The 18,680-nt window shown below is 38.2% G+C and overlaps 1 protein-coding gene across 2 annotated transcripts in view; it reads left to right on the top strand.

Annotated features, from left to right (window-relative positions):
* LOC124554050 (Y-box factor homolog) overlaps positions 1 to 18,097 on the top strand; it is a 137,023-nt gene extending 118,926 nt beyond the window's left edge. The window contains exons 7-10 of one of the 2 annotated variants that reach the window (XM_047128084.1): positions 3,375 to 3,557; positions 8,346 to 8,393; positions 15,435 to 15,470; positions 16,162 to 18,097. In XM_047128084.1, the coding sequence (XP_046984040.1) occupies positions 3,375 to 3,557; positions 8,346 to 8,393; positions 15,435 to 15,470; positions 16,162 to 16,209 (315 nt within the window). In that variant the 3' untranslated portion in view covers positions 16,210 to 18,097. The remainder of the gene's footprint in view (positions 1 to 3,374; positions 3,558 to 8,345; positions 8,394 to 15,434; positions 15,471 to 16,161) is intronic. The other variant, XM_047128085.1, reaches the window with a different exon arrangement.
* Positions 18,098 to 18,680: the final 583 nt, after the last annotated feature.

Below are 18,680 nucleotides of genomic sequence, written 5' to 3'. Positions count from 1 at the left end.
AGCTTAATCCAGTTGCCTTGAATTTGTTAAAAGAATTAGCACACGTGAATAGCAAGTGGTGCTGGATTGCCATCCTCTTTAAGTTATGTTGCTTTGCAAGGTAGGTCCTTGTCGAAGTGCGAACTTGTTTGCTTTGTCTGGACATTCCTTGTCTTACAGCTGAGGCATTACAGGATGTATATGCCCTGGGACAAGTGGGGAATCCTGGAAAAATGAAATTTTTTCGTCTGGCAAAAAACTCTAGAATAATAGTGCAGCAATAAAACCTAAACAGAAGAATAACAAAAAAAAGTTGCAAAGTAATCTCAGATTTACAGCAATAGAAACAGTGCATACAACAGCATTGCGACAGTAAAATATCGGAGGTTTTAGGATGAAGACCGTGCAGTATTCGTAACAGCAAATTGCTTTGGGTTTCGTATGACAACTGATAACATTTTTATTTGGTTGAGGAAAATACTGAGATTAGTTGTTCGAGAATACATGATTTACCTTTACGTGAGGTGTGAGAATGTGCAAAGAATGTCTTGAATCACTGAGCCTTTGACTCGTATCCAAAACTTAACACTTTCAGCACCAGCCACTTAAGTTTCAGGCATAGAAGACCAGCTGTTTGTTACTGATTAATATTTTACGAGCACATGTATGTTTGATATATGTTAAAGAGTAACACTAACCTTCGTGCATTGTGTTTTGCACTTACTCATATTTTAGTTCTTGCATAGATGTAAGTAGCTTTTCCATGGGGAAGTCAGTGCTTGACGGAACATCTATTCAGCCGGATAATAGACAAAACGTTAGGTGCTTGTCAGAAATATTAAGCTGTGCTCTTAGGATCCTGTCTAACCACACGCTAGTAAAGAAAAAAAATTTTTTGATGACACATTATTACAAATATGTGAAAGCTTAGCTTATATGTAGATATACTATATGTATATTAAATTAAACCATTAACTTTCCTGTTTGTGTTTGCACTTAAGTGATGTTGCTGTTGGATGACTAAATAGCATGTCCTATGCTCTGAATACCTGCTGTCATTGGCTGATAAGATTGCATAACAGGATCTATGATTAGCTGACAAAAGTGCATCACGATTTCAGTTTCAGTACGTCATAAACTATCGTGGAATTTGTATTTTACTTCCGTAATACAAAAATGTGCAGTGTAAATTGCCACACATCACATCTCTTTCCAAATTGCACTTTCTTTTGCTTGCTTGGTTTAGTTTTGTAAAGTGTGTGGGACGTCTACACTGGTGTGTGCAACCTTTACCATTCAAAGGATTGATAAGTTTTACAGCTCGAAGAGAAAATGTAGTGTCTCTTAACGTGGAAAAAATGTACTTGTGCCTGGGGGAAAAGTAATTTTTAACCAGTAAATCCGGGAATTTTTCTTATCCGCTTTCACCTCATCTAATTAGCATTTAGTTTCATTCACACACCTTTAAAAATATGATTCAGCATTATGATGATGATATCTTGGCCCGTATCGTAGTGAGAAACGGATCCTTTCAGACTTCTACATGTAGTGGGATTGTCCTTGCACCAAAAACCCAGATTCTCCTTCACAACTGCAATATCTTGAAGATCCATAAAAAGCTACAATCTTGTGCAAAACGCAGCATTTGAAAATTGTGCCATCAAAATGCGGTAGTGCAGTTTGCTGCCCCATGTCTTTAGATAATTAACTGAAGGTCAGTCTAAATCTATTCAGTTTTTAAATCTATTTCAGTGTGGTCACACTTCGACTGCACTGTTCGAAACCAATCTGCTTACACATGTAGTCTTTCAGTGACTAATCACTCAACTGATACATGGCTGCACATTATCTCTTGCATTTCCTTACATCATCTGTATGGCCCTATCTGGCACTCTTAAACAGAAACAAGCTCCTCTTTAAATTTAATATGTTGCTTTGAAAGGTAGGTCCTTGTCGAAGTGTGAACTTGTTTGCTTTGTATGGACATTATTGCACTGTGCCAGTTTTTACTCAACTGTTTTCTATCACATCACAAGTGGCTTCACAATTGCAGGAATGCAGTACTGATATAAAAAGAAAGAATAAAAAGCGAAAATCAGTATCGACAAAGCTCTCTCTCTCTCTCTCTCTCTCTCTCTCTCTATCTCTCTATCTCTCTCTCTGGTATCGAAAGCTGGATACCAGTAAACTACATGGCATCCATAAATTATCTTTACAAAGCAAGGCTTTAATACCCTCAAAGCTATACTATATATAACTAGTTTTCAACATGTCATCTGTAACGCCTAAAGTTTTGTTTCCTCATTCATACACACAATGTGCACACCCACAGTAGAACGAATAATGTCCACTCTGAATTTCATTTCTTTCCATACTGACATCTTAAAATGCATTGTAAATGCATGCCTTAGTCATGTAGTTCTTTAACCTTGGTGTGGCACACAAGAGCTTTTACAAAACCCTTCAGGAAGAAGTAAAGTGGTGTGAGGTGTGGGGACTGTGGAATTGGACCATCTTGTCCGATCCACCTACATCTAAACCTTTCGTTTAGAAAGTGACGGACTTCTAGGAAGCAGTGAGGTGGTGTCCCATCCTGGTGGAATGTGACACCATGTTGCAGGTGTTCAAAGTGTGGCGCAGCAAACTCCTTAACATGCCCTGGGAAACACCACCATTGATTTGACTCACTGAAATAGTGGACCTGTAATGCAACCTTGCATCAGTCTACACCAAATGTGAACCTTGAGACACTCTTCCATTTCACGTGTAACACAAGGACGCTGTAAACCTCGCAGACCAATGTTACGGCAGTTCACTTCGCTGGATACGTCCGATGTTTTCTCGTCAGAGAAACAGATCTCTTGTAAACAGCCTTGTTTGCATTTGTACGGAAGACATTGTGCACTGTCGATAATCATTTCCAATTTCGGCTGCCGTACGTGCAGATTTTGTTGGACTCCTTGCAGAAGGGTGACCTGCACTCTTTCTATGGAGAACACTATACATTTTCCATAGATAATGTATGCCGAGCTCCAATAGTTGGTTGGGACAGTGGTTTACCCCCCATGTCTGAAAGTTCGGTTGCATTTCAGTATCGGATATTGGCTGTATGAACCAGGCCGTACACTAACCTTTTTCCTGTGACGTCCATATTTCATCTGGTGTTCAAATTTGTCATAATTGTCAGTGTAAGGTAAAAAAGCTCTGTGTCACATTGTCACATGTTGAAAACCATTTGTGAATATACAGTACAGTTTTAAAGCTATTATAGTCTTAAACTGAAAAGATAATGTATGGACATCTTGTATTTCCCCAATTGAGAGGGGAACTTGTCAAACACCCCATATAGTAAGTCGTACGTTCAGTTTTGCCAATCGTTACTGGTTTTCGTGCAGAACGTGAGTGAGAGCGAGGGCCAACCTGTGGGGCGCGCCCCACGCAGGCGCTACCGGCCACGCATGACTCGGCAGTCCCGCGGCGGTGGCTCGGGGGGTAGCGGCCAGCGTACGTCGCAGAGCGAAGGAGAAGGTGCGGCGCAGCCACAGGGTGGCCAGAATGCGGCCTCTCCCAAGCCCAAGGTAAGGGTGTGCTGTACACACAGCTGGAAGCCACTTCCTGTTTTAGTGTAGTGTCAAATTTTTTCACAGAATTTGATCTAAAGAGAGCTGGTTCAGTGAAGTGGCGCACAGAGTTTGTTTACAAAGTCTGTACCTCGGAATAAAAAAGTAGAAAGCTCAGCTTTTGCACTTCCGTTAAGCTGCTTCTTGAAAAAACCATTGTCTCTTCAAGCTGGATTTGAAAAAAAGTCTAGACTTTAGTGGCACAGTCATCGCTGTTGGATTGTCAGTGTAGTGTTTCCTGTGGTTTTCAAAGTGGGAAGAAATCCCTGGTTGCAATGTTGAGTGAATGAGAAGACACATCTAGCACTTCAGGAACGAAGATTGCCACAGTTGCTGAAGTGGTGTCACGTGCTGCTTTGTCATGTGGGAGTCTGACCCTTTCTGCAGTTATTCCTGCCATCTTCTGTTCCATCTTGTGGTAGAAATTTGTCAAGATTGTAGTAATTTTGGCTGTAATAGTATCCATTTTTCACACAGATTACAACTCCTAGGCTATTGCAAAAGACAGATGGCGTATCTTTCCAGAAGAGAGATTCTGTTCTGTTTTTCCTTCGTAGACTGGAATGTCTGGGTTGTGTTGTAACAATCCCAGTATTAGTCCATTCTGATCGTGTAATGGAAAACACTGCTCTCTCTCTCTCTCTCTCTCTCTCTCTCTCTCTCTCTCTCTCTCTCTCTCTCTCTCTCTCTCCTCCTAGGACATTGAAGTTTGCCACAAGTGTCGTGCCACTAAATTGTGCCAGATATACTGCACGTGCTAAAACAGACCTCATTTGCCTTTTGGACAACTCTGAAACTGTGTTCTTTGTGGTAATCCTCAGTACAGTCTTCAAAAAAGGGTATGCAATTTTTTCAGCTTATTCTAGTGCATTATCCCCGTGCACTTAAATTGTTTCATTGTGAATGTCCTTAGTCAGTTTACCAACCAAGTGCAAATAACTAAACACGAATCCAGTGTCTCGCTTCTTTAGACTATTGTGGCAGTCGAGCCAGACATTTTGCTTTTTCCAGCAATTTTTCAAAACTAGTGAATTGGGCAAGTTTGTGTGCAGCACTCTACTGTACTTCAGAAGAAAGTGGTTAGGTTTGGAAACTCGTATCTACAGATTCTCATTTCCAGTTTTGCCATACCTGCCAAATGAGAAGCCTTGAGTGTACTTAACGAAGGAGTATATTGTGGATACTGGTTTGATTAATAATTTAAAAAGTCTAATGACTGGATTCAGTCCCATTGTAGTTAGTGGAGAAACAGTTCAATAAAGACATTCAGGTTTACTAGTATCCTGCCACAGATTCTGTTGTTTGCACAGCTGTTTGATGGTATTTTTATCAAGAGATTTAATTTATTATATACCAGTTCAGTTTTTCTGCTGCATTTTAATGAATTTGAAAGCAATATTTTATCTGCAGATTTTAAAAATAACACCAAAAAATTTTGGTCGTATATAAAATCTATGAACGCCACATATAATTCAGTACAGTCTCCTGCTGACAGTACGGGTAGATGATGATGGGGATGGTGGTGGTGGTGGTGGTGGTGGTGGTGGTGGTGGTGGTGGTGGTGGTGGTCAGAAGGCTGAAATTCTAAACCTAGCTTTCAAAAACTAGTTTACGGTAGAGGACTGCAGCACCATTTCCCCTTTCAACTATAGAACAAAAGAAATGATGGCTGACATATTGTTCAGAATATCTGGGATTGTAGAACAGTTAAGATTCTTAGATGCCAGGCAGGCATCTGGCTCAGACAGTACCCCTTTACGATTTTATGTTGACTATGCTGCAAATATAGCACCATTCTTATCAATCATCTATCAGATCATTGAAACAGAACGGGACTGAAAGAAGGCCCTGGTCATAGCAATCTATAAAAAGGGTAGAAAATCAGATGCACAGAATTACCAGCCTATTTCACCGACATAGATTTGTTGTAGAATTGTGGAACATGCGTGTTTAGACGTAATGACCTTTCTAGACTCTGAGAAGTTCATGTGCAGAAACAAGCACTGTTTTAAGAAAAAGCGGTCATGCCAGACACAGCTGGCCCTCATTGTGCACGATACAAAACAGGCTCCCAAGTCGATGCCATATTCCTCAACTTTCGAAAGGTGTTGGACTCAGTTCAGCACTGTCACTTGCTCCAAAAAGTGTGCCTAGGGTCTATACGATGACACATGTGGTTGGGTAGAAAGTTTGACAGGGAGAGCTGCATATCTTCCTGAATGTGGAGACTTCAACAGAAACAGACGTTCAAAGATAAGGGAAATTAGAGCTCGTACTGAGGTGTTAAGCCATTTTCCTTCGCGTGATCCGTAAGTGGAACAGAGAGGGAAATAAGACTTGGGCACAATTAGTGCCCTCCACCACACACCGCGTGGTGGCTTGTGGAGTGTAGATGTAGAAGTAGATGTAAATGTTTAATAAATGGGAGTCAGTGTGAAGAAATGAGGTTGTAGTAATAGTAAGAATTTCTTCGCAATCCTCCAGTTTCCAGAAGAGAGAATGTCAGCAATGCAGATTCCAAAAGCAGAGATGCAGTGTGTCATTCAGCAGTGCAGCAAAAAGGCGCATCTAAAGGTGGGAGTTAAAAACAATGAAGGAAGTTTAGAGAAGACAACAGTCTAATATGCTGACTTTTTAATTTAGAACTACTTTACTGCGAACTCTCTTTGCAACACACATTTGCTTGGGTTTGTGTTGTGGCAGCATGAGGACTAGAACACAGAACTGTGTGTTCAAAATAATTACAAAAGAGTATAAAGACATCCAGTGTGAAGGTGCAATATGCTTTTGTAGACAATTCTGAAGTCCTGTGGACTGTAGAGCTCAGTTTTTCTGTCAACATCAGTTGACAACTTTTTCAGACTTAAGATTAGCACGAGAATGTGAGGTGAGAGTTTAAAACCCCAAATTAGTATTCTCGTAGTAAAGCTACTAATGATGTGGGATGGTTCTTCTGCACGGGTCGCAGTGCAAGAGACACGGTGTACTGTCTGATGTCACTGTCCGCTGCTTGTTCTTGGAAGGGCAGTTGACACTTCAGGCATCCAGTGCTGTTAAATTTATAATGTAATTTTAGAGTTATCAAATAATTTCCATTTAAAACTGAAAGGTGTGACACTGTTCAGTGGAGGGGATTTGCATTTGTGGAAATTGGGTTCAAATTCCATTCGCCTGTCCGTGCCATACAAAAGTTTGTTCTCGGCCTCAAATTAAATTGTCAATTATGCAATGAAACTAAAGTCTCATTGCATAATTGAGGTTGCTGAAATATATCTTTCTGAACCCTGTAAACTTTGTATATCTACGTGGACCCATTTGCTGAATATTAAATTATTGTTGGTTGCAAACAAAGATTGATCAGTTAGTGCAGAATATTACTACTGAACTAATTGTTCACATTCTACAGCATGCTCCCCATCCTCACCCTAACAGTGTTGGCTTTGAAATTCAGAAGTATCAGCGTGGCAAGTGCAAAGTTCTTCACTTAATCCAGCTGCTGCATGTGTGTGTTGTATTTAAACACTACAAAAAGTTTTGACAATGGAAATAATGCAGCAGCAGTTGACTGTTTACAGTGCATTGCTCATTTTTTAGTTGAATGACATGTCTATTTTAATTGTATCTTATTACAGATCCTTTGATCTGCACTATTGAGATGGGCAAATAAGTGAGAGATTGACATAGTAGAGGTCTAACTGTAGACTTGTTTGAGGAACTAATATTTGAGAGCTAGTGGAGAACATAGAGGAGCTGAGATCCAGTGCGTCTTATGCAGAGTGTCGAATCTTTAAAGTGCCGGGACTGTCAAAAGCCGTAAAAGAAATCGGGTTACCCTCCATTCGGAGGCTGTAAGACGCGACTGTTACATTGACTTGGGAAAAATAGATTTCAGGTATCAGTCGTCCTTCTGAAATTTTATTGGCAGATCTAGATTTCAGTTAGAAACTAGCCATTCTCTATCCGCTATCATTTTTGATAAATGAATGTAATGCCTGAATACTGAGTATTCGATGAACTGTGGATGAATCCTGACCGGCAGGCATTACACGCATTGATCAAAAATGATAGTGCATTGAGAATGGCTAGTTTTTAGTTGAAATCTAGATATGCCAATAAAATGTCAAAAGGATGACTGATAACTGAAATCTATTATTTACAAGCCGTAAAAGAAATGGCTCGTGTTAGAATGGTTTTCAGAGTGGTTAACATTGAAGATTAGGTAGACCGAAAAAGGAAGCCAGATACCAGTCAGGAGTGTAAAGTGATCTGTTGAAAATGAGTGCCATCTCTTGCATGTTTCTGTCCTCAGTTAATTTATTTCAGTTGGCACAAGTAACAAATTTCTTGATCTTACTAATGTAAAAAATATTTAAATGGACATTCAGAACAGTAGTTTATGACTGGAAAGGATCTGAATGTAGGTTGGTGTAAGACAGTGCCAGGATTGTAAAGGGTAATTATTTACCACTGAATACTCTTATCCATGAACATTTTCTTGTTTCGTTGACATTACTCTTGACATAACTTGACAGTTAAATTCCTGGCTAAAACATTTCATTGAATTCACTTAAGTAGAACATAAGACTTTCATTAAATTATTGTTTACTTTGATTTTTAGACATTGCTACTGAGTAGCAGACATTTTTCTGGTAATGTTAGATTGATATTAATGTTACTGAGCTGCAACAGGGAGAGGTAGACACAAGCTACTAAGAGATGTGTCAATGCTGTTTCTCAATTTCACAGGCTGAGGCGGAAGGCTCTGGTGAGCAGACAGTCGAGCAACCTAGCAAGGCAAGTCTATCATTACTCACTGGACGGGTTACTAACCACTACCGTTTGTGCCTAACTCTTGTTTTATAAGTAGGGATTGTCTAATTCTCCTTGTGGTGGCTTTTATTTAAACAAAATCTTTGAAATTCTTAGTATTAACATCTAACATAGGCGACAGTTGTCAAGTACTGTATACAGATCATAATACTAACTGTTCATTTTCTTTAAGGAGATCCAAAAACGTCTGTAACATACTCAAGATGTTCGTGATTTCTTCTGAATTCTTTTGACATTTCCCTTTCTGCTCTACAAATGCGAGAAAAATTTGAGATAGTGTGTTAATATGTTAAGCAGTTGCATGTCGAATATTAAAGAAATTAAGTGAAATAATTACGTGTTGCCGTGAGGTTAAAAACACTACACAAATAGCTAATTCATCAGTTTTGCACAAAAGCACTGATAGTGGGTATGTACCGTTCGAGTAATTGTCATGTTAATGTCTTAATGTGCAGTGATGCAAGTACGATATTTCCGTGCCTTCTTTCACAAGTTGACCAGTCACTTGTCACACGCGAGACAGAAAACTCTGGCAACTACGCAGTTACATACTGCTCAGGAGTAGGAATTGGTTTGTTACCCTGCAGTTAACAATTTTCACCACAGCAAATAGTTAGGACTTGACTCAGTCCGTTTTTACTAATACCCTCATAATACAAATTGTGGGAGGGAGAGCACACAGGACAAATATACATTTCCCAAAATATGACACTGCAGAATCCATAAAATTATCTTGAATTGAGGTAAACCCAAATAGCTGTGGTAAATGATTTACAGCACAGAAATTGCAGCAAACTACACACGGTACCACACACTAATGGTCACACGACTTAGTACTGAACCGTACCTGCCATTGTGTAACGAGGCAGGACGTCTAGATCCTGCTCAGTAGTAAGAATTCAGTGGTTGTGAGAGATTGGATAAGATTGTCATTAGTACTGAACTGAGAAGCAGAACTTCTACCAGCAGATACAGTTGTTGCCAGTCAATGCACTCGCACGCGTGGATTTTTTTTTGTAGTGGAAACAACCAGTTGCTGGCTAACTTTAAAGTGAATAATATGTGTAAGTGGTATCTTCGGATTTTGTGTTGTGTGCAGAATGACAAAGTGGAACGGTGTTACTGCACCAAATTTCGTCTAAAGCTTGGCTATAGTGTCGGACAGGTGTTACGGAAGAAGCAATGCGTACTGCACAAGTAAGCCTGGTAAAAGATAGCCACTCGTCAGTAAAGAGTGAAACACATTAATATAGGCCCTGACACATCTGCAAATAATGTAAGGACCCCAGTAAGGCAGGATAGACAAATCGTGATCAGAGAACTTGTAGACGAGGTTAAAATTTGTTATGTATCTATTAATTCCATTTTAATGGAAAATTTGTACAGACAGTGACCACTGCCTATGAATTCTGAGTTTATGGATACAACCCACAAAGTAAGTGCCAGTCATCACAATGGAAACAGACCCAAGAAGCAAGTCTGGATAAACGTGAGTCGTGCTGACAACCTTGTTCTACTCCGGGTGTCGGGGTCCGTAAGGAATACACCCCAGATGGTACTAATGCCGGTAAAGAATACTACAGGGAGGTTCAGTGTGATGTTCCTGGCACGGTGAGATGCAGATTGCCGTGCTTGATGGCAGTAGACAGTTTGCACCTTCACCACAATAGTACACCCGCTCATCATCAGTAGTTAACTTTTTTGGGGCCAAATATAACACAGATGTAGTTTGTCTGATAGAGCAGCAATTGACTTCTGGCATTTCCATAAGCTGACACCCTCTGAAAGTGAGCTGATTTCAGAACATTTCAGAACAGTTAAGACATTATCCAGAATTCAGTGGAGTATCTGCACACCGTACCAAAAGAGGCTTTTCCGTTATGCTTTCAGGGTGTGGAAGCTGAAGTTGAAAGTGACTAGTGTCAAACAGTGGCATCTGAATAAAGACAGATTCAGTTGATAAGTTGGATACTTTTTGAGCAGCCCTTGCACTTGTCATACATACATGCTATCTGATTTCAGTCACAGCATCAACAGTGGCTGAAGTAGAGGGGATGTTACGTGCAGATTGCTAAAGGTGAGAAAAGCATTAGAAAAAGAGATTTGCAAACATAAAATACAAATTTGTATGTTAGAAAGGTGTTTGTTGGTAGTGTAGCCTTGTTTTGAAGTGAAATGAGGGTGACTAGCAGTTTAGACAATAAGAGAAAAGCTTTCGAAATGTGATGCTACTGAAAAATGTTGAAAATGGATTAGTTGTTTAAATAATGAGATGGTATAGAGTGAGTTGGAAAGAAAAATTACACACAGCTTGGCTACGAGATGTTTCCAGAATGAAATTTTCACTCAGTGGTGTGTGTGTGCCGATATGAAACTTCGTGGCAGATTCGTGCTGTGAAACAGACACGAACTCGGGACCTCCCCGTTGTGTGGGCGAGTACTCTACTGGCTGAAATACGTGAGCACACCTCACCAACCAGGTAGCTTCTGTGAAGTGCTCGGGTAGCTGAGTCACAAAAGCACTTGGCCGCAAAAGGCAAAGGTCCCGAGTTAGTTTTGGCCCGGCAGAAAGTTTAAGGTATTGATTTGATTTGTCACAACCTGAAGCATTGAGTAGTAATCAGTTTGGTAGTGAAGGAAATTATGTGCATACCAGTTAAAATCATAATTTCAACCAAACTTGGTACACACATCTGCGTCGGACAACAATTTCTTGGTAAGAGCCACCTACCTATCACAGTTCAGGAGGTATATCAAACAAAGATATGTTAAAAACTGCTGCATCAAAGTGTACATTCAAATTTACTACTTCTCCGCTACGAACTCGCAATAAATTTCAGAGACGGTATCAACATGTGCCACTAAATGTTCTGTGAATTTATATTGTGATACCACCCACAGTTCAGGAGAAGTCATAAACACTGAGGTGTTGGAAAAATTGCTGCATAATGCACGAAGTTTAAATACATATATTCTTTACTGCCAAGACATTCCTACAGTTGCCAACTTCAGGAAATACCAGACACCTCACAGCACTTTTGACAGGCTTAATGTGAAGTGCAAATGGCTGCAGGTGAGAATGATCGCAGTCAGTAAAGCTGTGAAGAAATATTTTAAGTTTTTTACAGAAGATTGTTAAAATGCAGAGTTTGTCAGCCAGTATATTATAAAATCCAAAAATAAAATATAGTTATTGATGTGGGATGTGGAACAATAATTGTTGGAGAAAGCTATTTACACTCTTTTTGATTTGTACCCCACTTCTGAAATTGGTTTTGTTCCTTGTGTCCTACATAAGATTAAATGTAACAAATACAATTCTTATAAAGCCCATTGCACTTGAACTACTGAGTGTTGGATGTATCTTAGATCTTCTGAGACACTTCAAAGCTGTCATTTAAATGAAAAGCTGTACGGTGGACCAGGGTCGGCTGTTAGTGAGGCCAGATTTGATTAAGATTTGTGAGCATATCTGCTGGTAACAGGCACACATGTGAGGGCAGATGATGTTGTACATATTAAAAAAATTCGCCTTGTACTGAGCTAAAAATTGCTTATTTAACTGCTGATTTTCTTTCTACGTTGCACCAGTATATTAGCTACTCCTTCATGCTGAAGCGTATGGACGGAGTTAGATGAACTTTGGGATGGCGATAGCCTGTATCCTACGTTAACTTACAGGCCATCTTTCATTAAAAAAGTATAAAAATCAATGTGACTATTATTCCTGTGTGCTGGCTAGTTACATTAAAGTCATCCATGAAAGTTAACTATCTAATGAATGCATTAAGTTTAGTGTAGAGATTAGTTATCCTCAAAGGAGTACGTTGTTCACGACGTGTATTGTCTGCGTCTTCCATCATCTGAGACACTGCCCCTCTGCCGCCTACCCTCCCTCCTCTGATGATTCTGGAGCTATAAGTGCATCGTTCACATCTCAGTACGTCCGAGAATAACTTTCGTGATGACGCATATGCACGGATAGTGTTTCTGTACTAAAATTTCTTAATAAATAACTAACTACGGGAAACACCACAGGGTGCAACCAGTATAAAATAATGAGCATTGTTGTATACAGAAGCTTGAGACTAGTTCATCATTTAATCAGGTAACGTCACAAGAGTGTATTCTGTCACCGACTTGATGCATTATATACCCCCTACTGTCTATGAAGTGCCTTGTAATTTATGCCTGTGAGTATTGGTGGGTAAGTTTGTCATGTCTGGAACCTTTTAATGTAGTAGTTTGGACTCTAACAATGATTACACACACAGATTTGCATTTACACATTGCCTTGTCACATTTCAGTTAAAGGTCTTCTAAATATCAGATTAGGTATGACTGGTGGTGGTATAACACTGATACCACCTTTCTCTTTCGGTCTCAATACTCCTCTTTCAGATAACTTTTAAATGTCTAATTCAAGATTCAATCAATACTTGGTCTTTAGATATGTGTACAGTAATGTCCATTAGGACCTAGTTCCAATAGTAATTTCTTGATTGCATGTAACTGATATTGTAGTGATAAACAGGTGCATTCAGATTACAGTGAATTCAGAGCCAAAGTGCCTCGGTGCATTTCGCAAACGGGCGGTCTATTATGTAAGCGTGCTAAATTTATAATCAATGAATGATGCTAGGCATAAGCAACAAAATAAACAGCTGTACGTTGTAGAGTCTTCTAAGGCCATTGTGTTAATAATGGGAAGTCCTAGGAGTGGGGTCGGTATGTTGGTGTAGATATCACACCCCATGGCCATTCGCTTTAGTGGGCCATTGTTTAAAAGTAAGAGGAAAAAATTGCATTATGCACCACAGCCTAAAAAATAAGTGTTAATAAGAACAAGGATGTACCATAGTGATAAAATCATTTTCTAGTATGATGGTTGAGTTTGAATCCTGTGAGGTGCTTTCAGATTTTAATTTTTAAAGCTCTCTTTCAACAACTTCGTTCATTATATTTACTCAGGCAACTTTTTAAATGTTAGTTTTTTGTTCATAATCCCTTGCTGTATCTTTTCAAACACTGTCCTTTACGTTTGCTCTCATTTTTATTCCTTTACGTTTGCTCTCATTTTTATTCCTTTACGTTTGCTCTCATTTTTATTCCTTTACGTTTGCTCTCATTTTTATTCCTTTACGTTTGCTCTCATTTTTATTCCTTTACGTTTGCTCTCATTTTTATTCCTTTACGTTTGCTCTCATTTTTATTCCTTTACGTTTGCTCTCATTTTTATTCCTTTACGTTTGCTCTCATTTTTATTCCTTTACGTTTGCTCTCATTTTTATTCCTTTACGTTTGCTCTCATTTTTATTCCTTTACGTTTGCTCTCATTTTTATTCCTTTACGTTTGCTCTCATTTTTATTCCTTTACGTTTGCTCTCATTTTTATTCCTTTACGTTTGCTCTCATTTTTATTCCTTTACGTTTGCTCTCATTTTTATTCCTTTACGTTTGCTCTCATTTTTATTCCTTTACGTTTGCTCTCATTTTTATTCCTTTACGTTTGCTCTCATTTTTATTCCTTTACGTTTGCTCTCATTTTTATTCCTTTACGTTTGCTCTCATTTTTATTCCTTTACGTTTGCTCTCATTTTTATTCCTTTACGTTTGCTCTCATTTTTATTCCTTTACGTTTGCTCTCATTTTTATTCCTTTACGTTTGCTCTCATTTTTATTCCTTTACGTTTGCTCTCATTTTTATTCCTTTACGTTTGCTCTCATTTTTATTCCTTTACGTTTGCTCTCATTTTTATTCCTTTACGTTTGCTCTCATTTTTATTCCTTTACGTTTGCTCTCATTTTTATTCCTTTACGTTTGCTCTCATTTTTATTCCTTTACGTTTGCTCTCATTTTTATTCCTTTACGTTTGCTCTCATTTTTATTCCTTTACGTTTGCTCTCATTTTTATTCCTTTACGTTTGCTCTCATTTTTATGTATTTCCTTTGGTTTAATTTTTTCTATTCTATATTTTTGTCTGTTATTGCATTATTTCTATTTCTCATTTTGCTTGAATTTTAATAATAATCCATTCTATCATTTAAATCCTCATTTGTGTTAAAAGTTGGATAAATATTTAAAACGCTTTTTGTCAAAGCAGATGACAATTTGAAAAAGTAAATAAAAAGGTGATACAATGCTGTCAAGATTTAGAAATTTAAAGATTAAACCAAATGACTGAAAATAATGAGCAGTCAGTTAAAACAGATCTGAAAATTATAAATAAAAAGCACATTACAGAATTTTAACACAACCTTGAGCATGTTAGGAATGGTTTTTAATCACTACACTATGTCGTCACTGACAAACATTTACTTACGGCTGTAATGCAACACGTGACATTTTTCAACAGCTATTTGCAAGCAAGTGTCCTCCAGGGAGAATGGCTGCAGGGTGTGATACATGGAGACCTAACCTACAAGAGAAAAAGGCTGGCTAGCAGCACACTACTGACATTTAAAACAGGTCTCGTCTAAGACATTGATGCTTTAGAAATTAAACAGTTTTGAATATTGTTGATATTTATCTGAGTATATGATAAGCTGCTGCAGAATATTGTCATCAGTGCATGCTTTGGTTTTCATTAGGGTGTTTTTGTATCTTGAACTTGGTTATGTAGGAGTGCTCTAGTGGGTTTGTGCAGTGTCAGATGATTGGCTGTATTGCTCGATACTGTGCAAAATTGAAAATATGTACACAGTCGGAAAACTTCCTAGATTTTCAGAGCCAAGTTGCAGTTGAATGAAAAGACAAATGGTGTTTCCTTTTACTCACACACTTCATATTGAGATATGATTGGTTCTACTGGAATGTGTTTGTTCTGTCGATAATTGGAGATATTCTTTTCCATTTATTCCAAATACATCTAATTATTTTCTTCCTGGCTCATGCACTATATTTCACACTTCCCAAATAAGTGAAGATATTCTATAACATTGTTCGAATGCATTGGAAATTTAAGTGTCAGAAGCAAGCGGTTGATATGTTCTTTTTGTTCTAGGCCGAGTCTGGTGGAGATGCTGCACCCCCTGCACAGGTAAGCATGTCTAACTTTCTCCACATTGTTCATAGCAGGACATGCACACTCAGTGCACTGATACAGTGGTTGATTGCACTCGAGGTAGTCAACATTTTGCAAAGTTAAAAGTAACCGTAATGACTGCTTTGTCAGAAGTGTTTTTAGTGTTCCTTTCAATAGAAGTGCCAAAGGCAGTGTGCAAGGTGTTGGCTGACAAGTGATTGATTTAGGATATCAGTAACACCATCTGAACCGTCAGATGTTCATCAATTAAATGGATATTGTTCCTAGGTCATGATCTTTATCTTAAATTTGGTAAGATACTGCAGTCAGCAGTTTGGATTTTTCACAAATAGTACTTGTTAAAAAGATGAAAGGTTGTAATAGTTGCCAATATAAATCTGCATTTAAACCCCCCCCCCCCCCCTCCCCACCCACTGTTCATTGGTCACAACGGTTCACACAGTAAATGTCCAGTATGAAGCTGTTAGTAATGTTGAAATCGGCTTTCAAATTCACCCCAAAGTTTAGAATTTTTCTATGGGAAGAAGCTGAACACATCATTCACATACCATTGTGGTTTATTAGTGTCACATTCCTGTTTGTCTAGATGAAATACTTGAATGGAACTATAGGAAGTTTTTATGGTGTTGCAGTGTTTTAACTGTTCTAGTTTCTGGGAGTGATTGTGTTGTTTTCACATTTACAGGAGGCCTCTCAGCCAGTGCAGAATACCACTACAGAAAGCAGTGCTTAAGTCCATCAGCCATCGTAGAAAGAGAGGGTCATCTATTAAGAAAAGTAATAAAATTAACATCCAGTTTTTGTGTTAGTGCTTGACATCAAAACAACAAAAAGAAAAATCACAAAAAAATGAAATACAGACCTGATTTTCAGTTTAGCATTATCACCTCCTAAAGATTGAAGTGTAAGCTAACATCGTCAACAAGAACTTTGTTTGGGTAGCGTTGAAGAAAACTATCCATCTTTTTCGTTTGTTATTCTACTTGTAATAGGTTTCACGTGTTGTAATAGAGAGGCTCAAAATTGAACCTGAAATGAAAGGCGATATGATAAAGTCTAGAATAATTTCTTAGTGTTTGGTTTTTCGTTTTGTGGATTTAAAGTTTTCTTTCCTTTTCATAGTTTTAAAAACTTTCTATTTATTGCTGTTCAAAAAGTTGTTAGATATTTGTTTTGTTTGTTTGATATTTTCAGTGTGAGATTTATGAAGTTGTTAATTTTGTAATTTTTTACTGGTGTACTGTTGATAGATCAAAATGTTTGTCACATTTAATAGATTTGCTATTATAATTTAGAATTCCTGCAGCCACATCTCACGAAAGCACAGATACGGTGACCGTAATGCCGGAAAATGTTTAGTAACGTATTTGTCAGAATAGCGTGAAATGTGACGTGGAAAAATTAATCAGGTTTGATTTTGAGTCTTTGCATTATTTCCAATAACAGTTTATAACATAAGCAGGAGGTGAAGACTGTAGCACATAGCACATGTCCCACACTGGGAGGTAGGCGCCGTATTCGTCACGGTGCGCACAGAGCACGTGGACGTACAGTTAGAAGCATAACACTGTTCGGGAAAATATCTCAACGAAACTCCCCCAATTCTCCGGGTCAGCAGTAGAAAAATTTAGGAAGATTGAGAATTTTTCATATGCAGCTTACGGGAGTTTGAGGAGTAGTTGGATGCAAAAAGTTTTGTGGGTGAAAATCCTTGTATTGTTACATAATGTGATCCTGGTGCGCACAGTGAGTATGGGAGAACCTACCTCCCTACTTAGAAATGGGAGTCATTTGAGGTTGGGGTTAAGATTTTGTTTCGCTTTGTCGACAAATTTCAACTGAGGTGGCAAGAGTTTTTAAGTGGTGTCACTCGCGTCTCTTTATTTCTGTTAAACGGTGCTATGTGCTGTCAACTTCCACAAGATTTAATGTGTTTTGTAGGGTCAGGCAAAGTTTTTTCTTTAAAGAAACACCTTTAAAAATAACCATCCTTTTGATTCCATGCTTGTCAACTGATGCATGTGTTTTAATGAAATTGTAATTAATTTAAAAAGATTTTGGGCAATATAAAGATTCACCATTTCATAACGGCCCAAAATCTCAAAATGACAAATGAGCTAAAGTTTTCCAACATGTGAAATTCATTGGCATTAAAACTATTAAATATGACTTCAATTAAAGGAACATAGCCAATGAATAAAAACTTGTTCATCCCATACGTGAGTGTGATAACAGAATGACTAAGATTTGCATTTGGACCACGTGTGGGAGAAAGTTGCGGCCGGTCACCACCTCTGGTCAGAAAGTTGTGGCCGCTTCTTTCATTGTATTTGTCACCTCTGAAGTAAGGTGAGGTAGTAACAGTGCAAATCGTCAGTGAAGTAAGTCTATTAAATGAAGCTTTAATGAAACATTGAAATATTAATAAAGCGAGCAACGTGTCAGTATCGACAAAATTTTTGTGAAATGGAACAACTTGTCTCGATCAACTGTGAACGACTTGGAAATGAAATTTCTGGCTGAAGCTGCCAATTGTAAATGTACAAACAAGTTACAAAGTAATTTTTCAGAAAACATGTGCATTTTGAATAAACAAGCCAAAAAAAGTGAAAACTGTCAAACTGTGTACTTTCTTACAATGTCCTTTCCAGCTAATAATCCTAGTATCCTGCTGCTCTCACTTAGTGCGAGAGTTTGAAGTAATGAACTGAAGTACAGATATCGCACACTGTAGTGCCAATAAAATGAAACTATGAAACACAACAAACATTTTGTAATATCTAAACGAGAGACGTGAACCAGGCTTTGCAAGTTTTGCACAAGACATTTATTTGTGAGAGAGCACTAGTTGTCAGAAAAAAACTGCATACAAAATTGACTAGTATGTAACAAATTTTATGGTAGTATTGTGCATTCCAGAGTTAAAAGTACATAGAAATATCATTCCAAAACTGATCAAAAATATTTTATATGCCCAAAATCACAGCAACCCCTCCCCCCAATTTGAAATGTACCACATATAGTGAAACTACATGGAGTTACAGTACAGTGAAATCTTTTGCTAGAAATTTTACCTGTGAACCACATAAAATAACATGCCTGGAAATTGAAAAGGGAATTTGTGGCTGACAGTTACATACACTGTTAGACACAAAGTAAACTTTAATTTATTGGATGAATTTCCTTGTTTGTGTATTTAAATTG

This window comes from Schistocerca americana, chromosome 11 (genome assembly GCF_021461395.2).
Source record: "Schistocerca americana isolate TAMUIC-IGC-003095 chromosome 11, iqSchAmer2.1, whole genome shotgun sequence".
Lineage (NCBI taxonomy): Eukaryota > Metazoa > Arthropoda > Insecta > Orthoptera > Acrididae > Schistocerca > Schistocerca americana.
Note: the sequence above shows the minus strand (reverse complement) of the source record. Positions and strands in the feature narration are given on the sequence as shown.